We start from the raw sequence: 15222 nt of genomic DNA, 5'->3' as shown, positions 1-15222 counted from the left end.
AAACAGAGGTGGGATCCCTCCCTAAGGTCAGTCTGACTGCGGACTCCTGCCCTTTGGCCCTGTGGCTGCGGACTCTACGTGCCAGTACTATGGAGAATTCTGTTCCTGCCTCTTTTGTATGTAGATTGCTGTGGTTGGGGACATTTGTTGGGGGTAAGGGAGGAGCAAGAGCTAACTGCCTACTGAAATGCAGTAGACTATCCGAACACTTCAGAGGCACAGTACAGAGAAATGGTCATTATATACAGCACACGAGGGAACTGTCCTTTGGATAGCAGCGCTTAAGTACCAGTACACAGTAAGGATTATTCTCGCATAATACACAGCCCATGGAGGCTTGTCTAAGAAATCCCAAACTGGCATGGGACTGACAGATCAAGCAGGAAGGGTCACATTCGGCCACTGAGTGTGCTGCTGAAGGTAGCAGGCACCATGCATATCGCTGATGGTTCCAGCCGTTGGGCATCTTGCTGAGGGTGCCAAGGCAATGAGAGGACTGGGCATTATGCACCTTGCTTCTAGCAAACTGCCCAAGCACTATTCAAGGCAGAAGTTACCTGAGCATCACACTTGGGGTTGAGGGTACTGGGGCACTGGGTCTGTGACTGCAAGTTCCTGATTGCTGTAGATCTTGTTGAAGGTAGACATTGTCTTTGTCGCTGAAGGTACTTTATTGCTGAATAGGAAGCACAGGGATACTGTGGCCAGGCCAGCCATCAAAAGGATGAAGCCACACCTTGTGAACTGAACTATCTGTTTGAACTGTGTTTCTCTTCCTTTGCAGGCTTTGGTTCCTCGGTGACAAAGCCAGCTCTACAGGTCCCCATCTCTTCCACATCCCGCCAGGGGAATCACCAGGTGAGAGGCAGGAGGCCACAATGACCATATTAAATAGTCATTTGAGTTCAAGAAGATGTAAGAATGGAAGAAAATAGTCAGGGATAAAACAAGGAAAAGGAGAACCCTGAATTTATGGGCCACAGATGGCAGGAAGAGAGCCCAGCAGCAGATTGGTTGGAAATGGTTTGGCTACCTGAATAACAGCCTTGGCCAGTGGCAGTCCTAGATGTTGGAGTGTGAAAGGACTTTAGAAGCCTGCATCTGTATTTCTAAGTGGTTCTTCTAGACCTAAAAAGAAAACAAAAATAGCACTTTAAGAGGGAGGACAGAGGCTGAGTAGGAATGAGTGCTGAATATGTTTGATGTATAAACACACTAAGTATGTAGGGAGGGGGATTGGGAGAAATACTTCCACGAAGTCAACAGAGAGTGTGGCTTATTGACGGCCTCCAAACCGCTTTGCTTCCTTGTTTGTGCTCAGTCATTTACTGGATATCTCAGCAGTTTAGAACTGGTGTGAGCTGCTTTGCTCAAACTAAGTAGGAGGTAGCAGAAAAGATTGGCTGGGTGTGATGCAGCTGGCAGGCCTTCTCTTACCTGTGGACACCATCTATTCAGAAAGAATCATAGATGTATTTATCGGATCATTATCCTCCTGCTCCCCAAAGATTACGTATTGGGTATTAGAAGGAGCACTGAGCTCCAAGTCAGGTGGAAGAGTCTGTGTCAGTCCTAGTCTTATGTATGGTTATTATCCCATAGAATTCTGGGATTTGCTTTCAATATTGACAAACAGAACCACAAAAACCAGAGCAGATTAGAAAGGGATTTTTTTTATGTTAAAGGATATTACCAGCCTGCCCCTGGGGTCCTGGAGCTATCTGTATATCTCCCAAGTGACCTTGGGTCACCCATGTGATTTTGGACCAGTCTATTTTTTTGACATCAGATGTTAAGGCATGCTGGGAATTGTAGTCTTGCTTCATTAAGAATAAAGGCCTTTAATGAAACCAAAAACAACCTGGAAAGGAAGATTCAAAATCCTGGCCTGAACCATAACCCTAGGTGGACTGGTTAGGTACATGTGAGAACTTGGGGCAGGGGTGCCCAAATTCAATCCTCGAGGGCCACAACCCCATTCATGTTTTCAGGATTTCCACAATAAATATGTATGAGATGTATTTGCATACAATGGAGGCACTGCATCCGATAGATCTCATGCATATTCATTGTGGAAGTCCTAACAACCCTCAAAGATTGAGTTTGTGGACCCCTAACTTGGAGGGATGTGTTGGTTACATGCCAAAGTGAATTTTCCAAAAAACTTTAAAAAACCCCCATGAATTTCATGGAATAAAAAATATAGTAAACAAGTGTGAAAAATTTTCCTGGAAAAAGTGCAATTTCATAGTACTTTGGGGGGTGGGAGACCCAACGTCCATCAGTTTGAATCTTCTCCAATCTCTCTGGCACTCCCTAGTGATGATCCAGGGAAAGGCACACAGGCTGTAGTAAAGTTGTCTTTCTGAGCTCAGCTTGTTAAACACAGAACTTTGATGTCAGTTTGGAATAAAATATTTCATTTTGAAGTTGCATATTCCATGGTGAGTGGAGCAATCTTGACTCCGCTGATGCCGCCCTAGTGCTCTGCTAGGGCTGGGGTGATTCTATTTTCATTTGTGTTTTGTTTTTTTTCTTTTTTGCTGGGGTTGGGGGTCTGGGCTCTTTCAGGCCTATGTAGAACTACAAGAACTGGTTGTGGATCAAAACAACGAGCTACGTTGGATGGAAGCCTCTCGCTGGGTCAAGATGGAAGAGGGTTATGATGAAGATGCCAAGCAGTGGGGGAAGCCACACATCTCCTACCTGACCTTCCGGAGTCTCCTCCAGCTGCGCAGAGCCTTCACAAAAGGTGAGGAAGGAGGAAACAAGAGATGCCTTGTGCCTTGCAGCAGTCCATTGGTGGGTCATTTAGAAATGGTACAGCAGAGATAACCGGAGAGCCAATGGTGGTGGAGATGGTGATGATACGATGAGGTTCAAGCTTCCAGATGATATCCACAGGGACAGGGATTAGAATTAGAAAGGCTCTGCTGATCAGTAGTGGAAGAATTTGTAAGGGTCCGTACTGAGTGTACACCAATAACCCTTTCATGGTCTCTAGGTACGGTCCTTCTTGACTTGCCAGAGAAGAACTTGGCTGGGATCTCCTGCCAGCTGATTGACCAGATGATCTATGAAGGCCAGCTGAGACCACAGGACCGAGAGGATGTTCTGAGAGCCCTGCTTCTCCAGCACAGGTATTGGTGGTGAGCGCCCGCAGGCATCCTGGGGGCCTACTAGCAAAGAATGGTAGGAAAACAGAGAGCAAAAGAAAGGGGACAGTTTGTATATGTTGAAAAATCCTGGTATTTAAAATGCCATTTTGTTTAACAACTCCCTTACCCCCCCAACAGCCATCCTGACGATCCTGGTTCTGCAGGAAGCGTCTCTCCAGCTTCACTGCAGCAGAAGGGCACAGAGGATCCAGGCAGCTTCCGGCCACTAATGCAGGAAAAGCACCAGATTGAGATGCGGACATATGCTGTCACGGAACAGGCAAGCTTTGACATCTAGGATGGCCACATGATGTCCTGCACCTAAAGGGACAGTCCCACATTTTGGTTAAAAAGAGGGAATTTTTTTTTACACTATCTCAGAGCTTTTTGGGACCTCTCTCAGCATCGAGATTTGCAGTCCAGTCCTGCTTTACACAATATGGAATGTGACTTTGCAAATCCCAGCACATTTCCAGATGGGTAAGGCTTAGCTGACAAAGGGAATGTGCTGTAGAGAAGGAGGAAATTTAGGGACAAGGATAGCCAGCAGAACGTGAGACATTCTATATAGCCTCAGTATAATGTCCTCATCCATTGCTTATGGCAAAGTGCCAATTTTGCCTCTCACCCAAATCATGCTCCCCCGTCCCACCAAGGATCTACCACAATGCAAAGTTTGGTCCATTTGTTTCAAATATATAAGAGTCACACATGCAGACATTCAGTACTATCTGATAAGCTTCTGTTTATATTAAACCAAGGCTATAAAGGCAGGGAGGAGGGAGAAAAGGGCTGGTGGAGAGACATCGGGGAAGGAAATGAAAAGTGAATTGGGGAGGTAAGAACGGCAAGTTTAGTGTATGAGGGAAGTAGGACAAGGAGGAAAGAATAGCAGATAACGAGCAGACTCCTTTCTTTCCCTTCTCTGCTCTCCAGGGAGAGCTTGGGGCACCCAGTGAGAGGAGTCTGTTATCACAAAGAATCCCCGAGAGTGCCGAGGCAACGTTGGTTCTTGTAGGTAAGTGTAAACTCTTTCTGTCAGAGCCTCTCACTCTTTCATCCTCGCCACCTTCCTGAACTACGGCTCTTTGTCCTCAGGAACAGGCCAAGCCTGTCCTCGCTTTACCCCACTGCGCCTATGGACTTATGGACCTGCTTTTCTTAAGTAAACGAGAAGTATTGGCTCAGAAGATGCCATGGGAGCAGAACTAGACCCTACTGAGCCTAACCAAGATGACTTGGAACTCTCTGATGACCCCAGCTTTTCCTTTCAACTTTTTTTACTAGGATTTCCCAACTATATTGAATGATCCATAGGGCCAGGCAGCTGAGCGATCTTTACCCCTTTTACCCTACTCAGAAAATGACACCCCTACTCTCTTTCCCCTCTTTCTCTCCTGCGGTTCCTCTCCCTCTCCATCTTAATTTTCCTCTCTCTTTCCTCTCTTATTCATTAGCTGTAATACATTATTTCCGTACTGTTCAGTCACCATAGAATCCTGTCCCAGTGCCTCCCCTGGTTAATGAAGCCTTTCTGGCTCCTCTCTTTTTCTAGGGTGCGCTGCTTTCCTGGAGCACCCTACCTTGGCCTTTGTGCGTCTGAAGGAAGCGGCAGAACTGGAGTCGGTGTTGGAGGTCCCCTTCCCTGTTAAGTTCCTTTTCGTGCTCCTGGGGCCCGATACCCCAAATACAAGTTACCATGAGATTGGTCGGGCTGTCTCCACCATGATGTCAGAAAGGGTACGTTCATACAGGCTCGGACATAACCTCCAGGAGAAGGGGGATTTCTGAAGAGTCACACAACCGGATTCAGTTTTTCAGATTAATTGAGGTAGTTACCCTATTGCTGGCCTAATTCCATATCCTATTGAGATTTGAGTGCCCTTCTGGTTTTCCCATTCCTATGCAGTCTAGACCTTCCATGCCCATTACTCTCTGTGGCACTCTCCTTAATCTCTTCTGTGCTCTCTACTTAATTCCTGCAGGTGTTCCGCATGGAAGCCTCCCTGGCAGAAGGGCGCCAGGACTTGATCAAGGGTGTGGAGGAGTTTCTGGACTGCAGCATTGTCATCCCCCCTTCAGAGATCCAAAATGAGCAGCTTCTAAAGGCACTGGTGCCAGTGCAGCAGGCACTCCTTCGGAAGAGGTACCGTGCACTCGAGGAGATCAAAGTGGTGCCAGGGAGCAAGACGGAAGGTATGGACAGGGTAGAGTAATACGGCCTCTTGCCAAGATTTATGCCATCTATATCACTGCTGAAACACTTAGGATGGAGAATCCACTATAAACTCCCATTGAAAGTTAATGATCTGCCCTATAAGTGGAAGTCTGCCAATGGCAGAGGGGACCCCCACAGTTACCCCATATCCAGACAGACACAGAGAGATTCAGACGCCTACACCTAGACATAGGCATCCCACAGACAGGCACAGAGACACTGACATACCACACCTAGACAGAAAAACACAAGATGGACACACCACCTCCAGGCCCCCAGACACCACTGACAGACAGACACATCACACTCAGACAAACACAGGCAGACACACTACCTTCAGACACAGAGAGAAACACAGGCAGATAGACCACAACATACACAAAGATACAGACCACACACACAGAGCACAACACACCAGACAGAGAGATGCACTCCATACCTAGACAGACCCAGACCCATAAGTGCATCACACCCAGACACACAGGCCACACACCACAATGGTAATGGCTGGAAAATGTTAGGTGCCAACCAAAAGAGAAAAACTCCATCCCACCCTGCCCAATTTTATTATTTCTTATGTTGCTTTTACTGTTTTCACTAATTGTTCCTAGTGTTCGCTCTCTTTTTGTATTTTTCTTAATTTGCTTGTCTTTTTTATTGTCTCTTGTTTTGATTTGCTTATTTCATTTTTTTACATTTTTTTAACTTTATTCTCCTTTCCCCGCCTCCTCTCTCTTTCTCCTCCTCCTCCTCCTCATTCTCTCTGGTCTCCTTACCGATTCCCCTACCTCACCACTTCTTTTCCCCGGGGTGGGCAACAGTTTGCTCACTCCAGGTTTCTCCAAAGCAGCCCCTTGGTCCATTGGTCTCTGGCTTGGTATTCCCACTGCTGGAACGACATGAAGGAATGTAAATTAGATGAACCCCGGTCCTTCTTTGAAGCAGGCAATCCTACTAGCTCACTAGCAGGCCGATACAGTACAGTGCGCTCCGTTGTTACCCGCCATTGGATGCGCGTTTTCCCTTACCCCTTATTCAGTAAGGGGCGGAAAACGCACGTCCAACCCCCCTGAACCTAATAGTGCCCGCAACATGCAAATGCATGTTGAGGGCCCTATTAGGTATTCCCGCGCGATACAGAAAGTAAAATGTGCAGCCAAGCCGCACATTTTACTTTAAGAAATTAGCGCCTACCCAAAGGTAGGTGCTAGTTTCTGCCGGCACCAGGAAAGTGCACAGAAAAGCAGTAAAAAGTAAAAACTGCTTTTCTGTGCACCCTCTGACTTAATATCATGGCAATATATAATATATATATATAATATATATATATATATAATATATATAATATAATATATAATATATATATAACAGAAGACGTCAACTCTTTGTGCTTCATTTACTATTTTTTCTTTTACGTTTTCTGTTAAGTAACCTTTTTTCAAGTTCCTACCTTATGCCTTTGTTAACAATTTTATTATAAATGTTCTCTGTATTTGACTATGGAAATATTTTTTCCTGCTTTTTCTGTTTTATGTAAACCGGTATGATTTGCATTTTAATGTAAGAATGTTGGTATATAAAAATTATAAATAAATAAATAAATATTAAGTTGGAGGTCTTGAAGGGTAAAAAAAGTAAAAAAAAAAAATTTTTAAATGGGCCGGCGGCTGTCGGGCCGAAAACCGGACGCTCAATTTTGCCGGCGTCCGGTTTCCGAGCCCGTGGCTGTCAGCGGGCTCGAGAACCGAAGCCGGCAAAATTGAGCGTCGGCTGTCAGATCCGCTGACAGCTGCCGCTCTGGGCTAAAAGGAGGCACTAGGGACGCACTAGTGTCCCTAGCACCTCCTTTTGCCTGTTTCTACCGCACCACCTAATTTAAATACTGAATCGCGCCCACCGGCGAGTGGCCGGTGTGCGCGCCGGGAGAGCGGGCATTCGTCCGCTGTCCCGTGCACTTTACTGAATCGGCCTGTATAAGGGGAGTTTACCTTATCTGTAGGAGGGCTGGCTCTAGCTGTCTGATATCTCCATGTAATTATCATCTCATGTAAATAAAACTGAGTCTGGTGTGTCTTACTTCTTAAGTGGTTTCATATAAAACAGACAGCTATCTGCTGACTTTGGCCTCATCAGATGTATATTAACTACTCATGTGCCTTTACATAGAAACATGATGGCAGAAAAAGACCATATGGCCATCCAGTCTGCCCATCCATCCAATTAATTTAACATCAAAATACTCATTACTTCCTTAGAGGTCCCCTGTATTTATCCCATGCTTTCTTGAATTCAGATACTGGTTTTGTCTCCACCACTTCCACCGGGAGGTTGTTCCACACATCCATTACCCTTTCTGTAAAGAAATATTTTCTAAGATTACCTCTGAGTCTACCCCCTTTCAACCTCATCTCATGACCCCCTCAGTCTTGAGCTTCCTTTCCACTGTAAAATGCTCACTTCCTGTGAATGTCTCTATCGTCTCTCCCTTTCTCTAGGATATACATGTTTAGATCATCAAGTCTATCCCCTTATGCTTTAGAACAAAGACCACTGAGCATTTTAGTAGCCCCCGCTGGACCGACTTATCATGTTTATATCCTTTTGAAGGTGAGGTCTCCAGAATTGTACACAGTATTCCAAGTGAGGCTTCACCAGGGACCTCTACAGGGGCAATATCACCTCCCTTTTTTTTTTTTGCTGAACATTCCTCTCCCTATGCAGTAAAGCATTCTTCTGGCTTTTACCGTTGCTTTATCCATATGTTTAAGAACATAAAACTTGCCATACTAGATCAGACAAAAGGTCCATGAAGCCCAGTATTCTGTTTCCAGCAGTGTCCAATCCAGGTCACAAGAACCTGGCAGGATCCCAAGGGGTAGACAGAGTCCAAGCTGCTTATCCCAAGAATAAGCTGTGGATTTCTGCAACTCTCCCTTGATAATTATTAATGGACTTTTCCTCCAGGAACTTGTCCAAACCTTTTTTAAATGCAGCTACACTAATAGCTTTCACCACATCCTCTGGCAACGAATTCCAGAGCTTAATTCTGTGTTGAATAAAAAAATATTTTCTCTTATTAGTTTTAAATGTATTACCCAATAACTTCATTGTTTGTTCCCTGGTCTTTGTACTTTTTGAAAGAGTAAACAACTGATTAAGGTTTACTCATTCCATTCCACTCATTATTTTATAGACACCTCTATCTTATCTCCCTTCAGCCCTCTATTCTCCAAGCTAAAGAGTCCTAACCTCTTTAGTCTTTCTTCATAAGGGAATTGTTCCATCCACTTTATCATTTGGCCACCTTAATGTTACAGATTTTGGTATCATAGGCAAAAAGTCAAATCTTTCCCAACAACCCTTCCGTTACATTGCTCACAAAATGTTGAAAAGAACCCGTCCAAGGACCAATCTCTGAGGAGCGCCACCATTAATAACCTCCTTCTCAGAAAAGACTCCATTTACCACTACCCTTTGTTGCCTCCCACTCAGCCAGTTTCTAACCCAGTCATTCACTCTAGGATCCATACCAAGGGCGCTCAATTTATTTATAAGTCTTCTGTGTGGAACTGTGTCAAAAGCCTTGCTGAAATCCAAGTACACTACGTCTAGTGCTCTCTCTTGATCCAGCTCTCTGATCACCCAATCAAATAAAATAAATTGATCAGATTCATCTGACGAAATGTACCATGCTGCCTTGGATCTTTCAATCCATTGGATTCCAAATGTACCATGCTGCCTCGGATCTTTCAATCCATTGGATTCCAAAAATTACACTATCCTCTGTTTTTAGCATTAATTTGTTCACCACAGAAGTCAGACTGACTGGCCTGTAGTTCCCAGCCTCCTCCTTACTTCTACTTTTATGAATAGGAACCACATACGCCCTTTTCAAGTCCTCTGGAACTACTCCAGACTCTAACTAAGCATCACATCTCTCAGGAGGTCATTTACTAAAGGTTTTCTCCCAATGTGTATCTAGGGGGGGGGGGGAAGCTTAGTAAATAGAGCCCTGAGTGTGATTAAGTTGTGAACTGCACCTAAGCTGCTCGCAGCCCTCATATCTCACTTAGCTACTGCCACTTGCACTTTGTTGGTCCCAACAGAGCAGAAGCTGAAAGAGGATCACGATGACGATCCACTGAGCAGAACCAGGCGTCCATTTGGCGGTCTGGTCCGGGATATCAAACGCCGCTATCCCAAGTACCTGAGCGATATCAAGGATGCCCTCAATGCCCAGTGCCTGGCGGCTGTCATCTTTATTTACTTCGCCGCTCTGTCGCCTGCCATCACCTTTGGGGGACTGTTGGGTAAGTCAGTCACTGCTATTTCTTCTCAGTCTGCTGGATAACTGTTTTGATGACCTCTTGTGTTGTGTTTGTAGCATGAGGAGACAGAGTATGACAGCAGATAAAGACCCACAATTTCCAATCTAATGCAATACTGCAGACTTACTTGACTTAACAGCTTTATACCCTCACTTTCCCACTGCTAAGGATGCTTTGTGCTTGTCACACCAAGCTACCCATTTTTTAATGACGTGGTAAGGACTTAAGAGAGGGACTTACTAGCAGGATATGTGCATGCAAAAGGTAGGAGGACAAGAGTGACAGAAAGAAACAAAATAGAAACATAGGATAACTCTGCTTGTAAGTACAAGGATGCACAATCAGTTTTAGCAGCCATCAAAGCTTTTGGCATTAATAAGAGAGAACCAGTGGGCAGATAAATCCCACCTCATTTGAGAGAAAATGTCCCTCAGGTGTCCCCTGAGTCATTTTCACAGATTATTCAAGAAGACATAGAGTAGAGAATGATTGTTGCCTAGAGCAGGAGTCCTTGGGGCAACACAGCCAGTCTGGTTTTTAAGATATCCACAATGAATATGCATGAGTTAGATTTGCATAGAGTGCAAACAGTGCCTCTATGGAATGCACCTCTATCTCAGGCATATTCATTGTGGGTAACCTGCAAACCCCTGGTTCAGGGTGTCCTGAGGATTGGATTGAGAACCACTGACCTAGAAGTTGTAGCATGGGGAATTTTATCAACATCTAGGGCCTGATTCATTAAGGTTTGTCTCCCATTTTGTATATATGGCAAAAGGCCTTGATGAATCAGACACTCAGGGAGAACAGAGCTCCTCAAGACCCTTCAAAATGTTTTCAGAGATAGCGTTGCATCTTTGCTCCTGACAGGATTCCTCTTTGCTTGGTTTGCAGGTGAGAAGACAAAGAACTGGATGGGGGTTTCCGAGCTGCTGGTCTCTACAGCTGTACAAAGCGTGGTTTTTTGCCTCTTAAGTGCTCAGCCTTTGCTCATCATTGGGTTCTCAGGTCCATTGTTGGTCTTTGAAGAATCCTTTTATTCAGTACGTAGCTTCTCTAAAGCATGGTGTATCTTGTACTCCTTAACTTGACTTTCCAGATGGTAGGCTGTTTCAATTTATTGCAGAACATTTGCAATTATCCTTATGCGATTTCTATTGAATATTTTCCATCATTGGGATTAATGTATTATTTTTAGATTATGCATGGCACCTTGTACATCGCTTAGTGCATTGGTGTAAATGATTCTCAAATCCCAATAGAGCTAAAGATAAAGATATGTTTGCATCTTCATAAGAGGAGCTAATACAGTACATTTTGTGTTGCATCAAGTAGGACTTGTCATTACTGCGTGATATATGTGCATCAATGTTGAAACTCTTTTTGGAGCAGTTTAGCTTCTATGAACTACGTAATCTAAGAAACAATCCAACCTCTCTAGAAACATTCTAGGACTTTGCATATCCTTGCAGGTGCTCATTCTGTATTGGCTGATGATAGCTGGAGGGTCTTATTCCTCACTGTCCGCTGATTTCATTGGTTGTGGATTATTATTAGCTATAATTCTGCATTGGGTGTTGATTGTTGGAAATTCCCATTCCTTGTTGGCTGCTGATTGTTGGACGTTCCCATTGAATACTGATTGTTGGAAACAGACTTTCCTTATTAGCTGCTGATTGTTGGACGTTCTCTTTTCTAACTGAAAAGTGTCTTTCCTTGTTGACTGATGATTGTTGGAGGTTCTCATTTCCCATTGTATACTGATTGTTAGAGAATGTTTTTCTTCATTGGGTGCTGATTGATGGAGGTTCTCAATGCACATTGGATTCTGATTGTTAAAGGCTGCCTTTCCTTATGGCTGCTGATTGCTGGAGGTTCTCATTCTCAGTTTTTGTTCTTTTTTTTTTTTCTGCCCCAGTTTTGTGACAGCCAGGAGATGGAGTACATTGTGGGAAGAGTCTGGATTGGTTTCTGGCTCCTTCTTATTGTCTTGATCATCGTGGCCATTGAAGGCAGCTTCCTTGTAAGATACATCTCTCGATTCACCCAGGAAATCTTTGCTTTCCTCATCTCTCTCATCTTCATCTTTGAGACCTTCTCCAAGCTAATCAAGGTGAGCTGTCCTGCCAGTGCAAGAGGAAGTGTCAGTGTGTTAGAGAGAGCCTGTGTTTGCTTTGTATGCATGCATGTTATATATCAGGTATTTATGTGTGTGTAACAGTACATGTGCTTTTATATGGGGTAAACCTATCTCACTATGGGTCTGATTTACTATGTCATTTTTCCTATTCTTCGTCTATGGGGAAAAAAGCTTAGTATATCAGACCTTGTGTATAATAAAAGGTTGCATCCTGCATTTAGTTCATCAACTCTGCTTGACCTTTGACCCCAGGAAATGCCTTTCTGATCCCTATCAGCATTACATAAATTTCTGCTGTGAAACAAAAGGTTTACAAAACTGACTTTGCATTGTAGATGATGTGTACCACCAAGTATACTGGGTCACTAAGAGGCATCATACAGTTTAATAGAGGTTCCCATCCTTTGTATTATTTTCATGTTTTGTGAACCACTTTGGGTTGGACTATATCTAAGGAAGGCAGTATACAAATATAGCATAATGTAACATAACATTCCTCAGATATTCCTATGATATGCACCTACCCAACCACTCCATCACTTTTACATTTAAAAAGGCAGAGTTTAGTAATTATCCTCTGTGATCTTCATAGTAGTCCACTAAGCAGGAGCAGATCGCCATCCCCAGGGCATGTAGCACACACTTGAGGATTTGCCTTACTAGTTGTTTGGTGTAGAAGGGGCTATCCAGCAACTGCATCAGAAAAAGCATTTGACTGGCGTTGGCCAACTAAACAAGAAAAAAGTTTGAGTAAGCAAGCATGTCATGTGACTTTCTAAAGTAAAGGCTCATAGAGCAACCTAATTGCACCCATTGGTTGCCCTATGAGCCACTGCCTGATCTTCGCTACCTACACCTGGTTGCCATCTTCCTTCCCTGAGGCTGATTCCCTATGTTCCTGAATCCCTTTTGTTTGTCGGTACAGATCTTCCAAACACACCCCCTTCAGAAGCAATACAACGTCACAGGCACCATGGCACCGCAGCCCAACACAGCATTGCTTTCCCTGATCCTGATGGCTGGGACCTTCTTCATCGCTTTCTTCCTGCGCAAGTTCAAGAACAGCAGCTTCTTCCCAGGGAAGGTGAGTATGGCGGCAACCTCGGCATCTCAGTCATTCCCCTCCACCCCCTCTGCTTACACCTGCAGAATAATATAACATTAATGGTCCATGTTTCTGGGGTTGGAGCATGGCCCATTGCCCCGTTCTCTTCTCTTCCTTTGCTTTAAATATAACAAAAACAAGAAGGAAATTGGATATATCGTTGAAAGTCCATGCATCCAGACACCCCGAGAGTGAATGTATAACCATTTGCTGACATAATGTTATTGTTGTCCACAACTCCTAGGGGTACAGAAGACAGGAGGCATGAACTTTTAAGTGCTAGATGTGAGTGGAGTGTTTTACAGGTGTGCATGTTCACATGGAAGAGCTATTAGTGAGAGTTACACATGTCCTAGCAATGACATACACCCTGGGCTAGATTCTAGCAGCAGCAGCACTCTTGCCTACATACACTAGAATCTGCTGCTTTAATGACAGGGTGGTTGATGCCTGGAATTGCCTACTGTCACAAGATGGCAGTAACCAAAGCAGAGACGGAATTCAAGCACTCTTGGGAGGGGTACTGAGATGCAATGGGAAGGGCAAGGCAAGGACACGGTGACCCAGTAGGCAGAGAGTTATAGAGCAGACAGGGTGGGCCAAGGAATCCTTATCTGCCAACAACATCCATATTACTGAGTTACATCACCGCTGTTTATCTGCAGCTTCGTCGTGTGATTGGTGACTTTGGTGTTCCAATAGCCATTATTATTATGGTGACAGCAGATTTCTTTATCACCGATACCTACACCCAGGTGAGTTCCATGGGGCACAAGTCTCACTTGAAACTATGTGGGAGGATTGGTGACTTTTTTCTACCACAGGTTTTTCCTATAAGTGAGCTGCATGAAAGCTATAATAAAAGTATCACTGGGCCCAGCACAAACTGAAATCTCTACTGGTATTAGAATGTAGAACTTGGCCTCTTTCCCAGAACTGACAGGAGTGATTTGAAACAACAAGAGAAAGTATGATAGTTTGGATGCCTTGGTGAATTGGCACCAGAACACCGGGAATGGGTAGAGCTGGGAAGGGGAACTGGTGGGACAAAAAGGAGAAGCCTGGCTCGTGCAGTGAAGCAGGACATAAGAACATAAGAACATGCCATACTGGGTCAGACCAAGGGTCCATCAAGCCCAGCATCCTGTTTCCAACAGTGGCCAATCCAGGTTACAAGTACCTGGCAAGTCTATCCCACACTACTGATGCTAGTAATAGCAGTGGCTATTTTCTAAGTCAACTTGATTAATAGCAAGTAATGGATTTCTCCTCCAAGAACTTATGTGGGAAAATGGGGACCTTCCAGAATCAGACCAAGTGGGACTATTGGCAGAATAATTCACTTCTTCCTCATTCTTTTCTAGAAATTGAGTGTCCCTAAAGGCTTGGACGTGTCCAACTCCAGTGCCCGGGGCTGGTTTATCAATCCAATGGGGATTGACAAGGATTTTCCCATCTGGATGATGTTTGCTAGTGTTGTTCCAGCTTTGCTGGTCTTCATCCTCATCTTCATGGAGTCACAGATCACAACGTAAGAAAAGATTTTCGATCCCTCTTTGTTGCTGACTTTATGGAAGAGGGGGAAGGCAAGAAAAGAGGAAAGAGAAATGAAGAGCAAGAGGGAATGGTGTAATTGATTGATAGGATTTAGTAGACTGATTGGCTGGGTAGTTGTTTGTTTTGTTAGAGTAATCAGTTGGCTGTTGGATTAATTAATCGGGTGGAATCGTGTATTGATTTTTGGCTTTTATTTATTTAATTTAAATCATTTCTATACCATTTTTACAATTATATAATTGATCAAAGTGGCTTTTGAATTGATTTAAAGGATGGATATGGATCAATCTATTATTGGTTATTGAAATGATCAGTTGAAAGGGTTGGTTGCATTGGTTGTCCTTATTAGTGAATTGATAAGGGAATTTTATGCCCTGCTCCCTTGAGTTTCCAGCTCAATTGGAACCAGGCTGGGATCCTTCATTCATGACTACCCAGAGATCCCCCCCCCCCCCCTATTTTATATCCCCTTCTTGGCTGGGGGTGGTTAATACCCAAGAGCTCCTTCAGGAACCCAGCAATCTTGGGCCCAAAATCCAGCCATGATGCCTGTATCTTCTTCATCCCCAGGAGCCATGAAAGTTGCCTCTTTAGCTTCCCCAGACCCTTCTGACATTGGGGAACAGAAGACCCGAGCCATGAATTGAACTCAAGTCTCTCACTCTTCCACTGAACCACCAGGCTGGCCCAAGATGTTGGGTTCTACTGATGAAGGA

At 44.3% G+C, this 15222-nt stretch overlaps 1 protein-coding gene across 6 annotated transcripts in view; it reads left to right on the top strand.

The window, feature by feature from the left end:
• Window positions 1-15222, top strand: part of SLC4A1 (solute carrier family 4 member 1 (Diego blood group)) — a 34926-nt gene that overhangs the window by 11123 nt on the left and 8581 nt on the right. For 5 of the 6 annotated variants that reach the window (XM_029574104.1, XM_029574103.1, XM_029574107.1 and 2 more), the window contains 13 exons: window positions 785-858; window positions 2572-2752; window positions 3005-3140; window positions 3297-3438; window positions 4095-4176; window positions 4714-4898; window positions 5144-5354; window positions 9483-9686; window positions 10599-10747; window positions 11623-11817; window positions 12770-12928; window positions 13615-13704; window positions 14314-14480. In XM_029574104.1, coding sequence (XP_029429964.1) covers window positions 785-858; window positions 2572-2752; window positions 3005-3140; window positions 3297-3438; window positions 4095-4176; window positions 4714-4898; window positions 5144-5354; window positions 9483-9686; window positions 10599-10747; window positions 11623-11817; window positions 12770-12928; window positions 13615-13704; window positions 14314-14480 — 1975 coding nt within the window. The remainder of the gene's footprint in view (window positions 1-784; window positions 859-2571; window positions 2753-3004; window positions 3141-3296; window positions 3439-4094; window positions 4177-4713; window positions 4899-5143; window positions 5355-9482; window positions 9687-10598; window positions 10748-11622; window positions 11818-12769; window positions 12929-13614; window positions 13705-14313; window positions 14481-15222) is intronic. The other variant, XM_029574106.1, reaches the window with a different exon arrangement.

This window comes from Rhinatrema bivittatum, chromosome 12 (genome assembly GCF_901001135.1).
Source record: "Rhinatrema bivittatum chromosome 12, aRhiBiv1.1, whole genome shotgun sequence".
NCBI classification, from domain to species: Eukaryota; Metazoa; Chordata; class Amphibia; order Gymnophiona; family Rhinatrematidae; genus Rhinatrema; species Rhinatrema bivittatum.
Note: the sequence above shows the minus strand (reverse complement) of the source record. Positions and strands in the feature narration are given on the sequence as shown.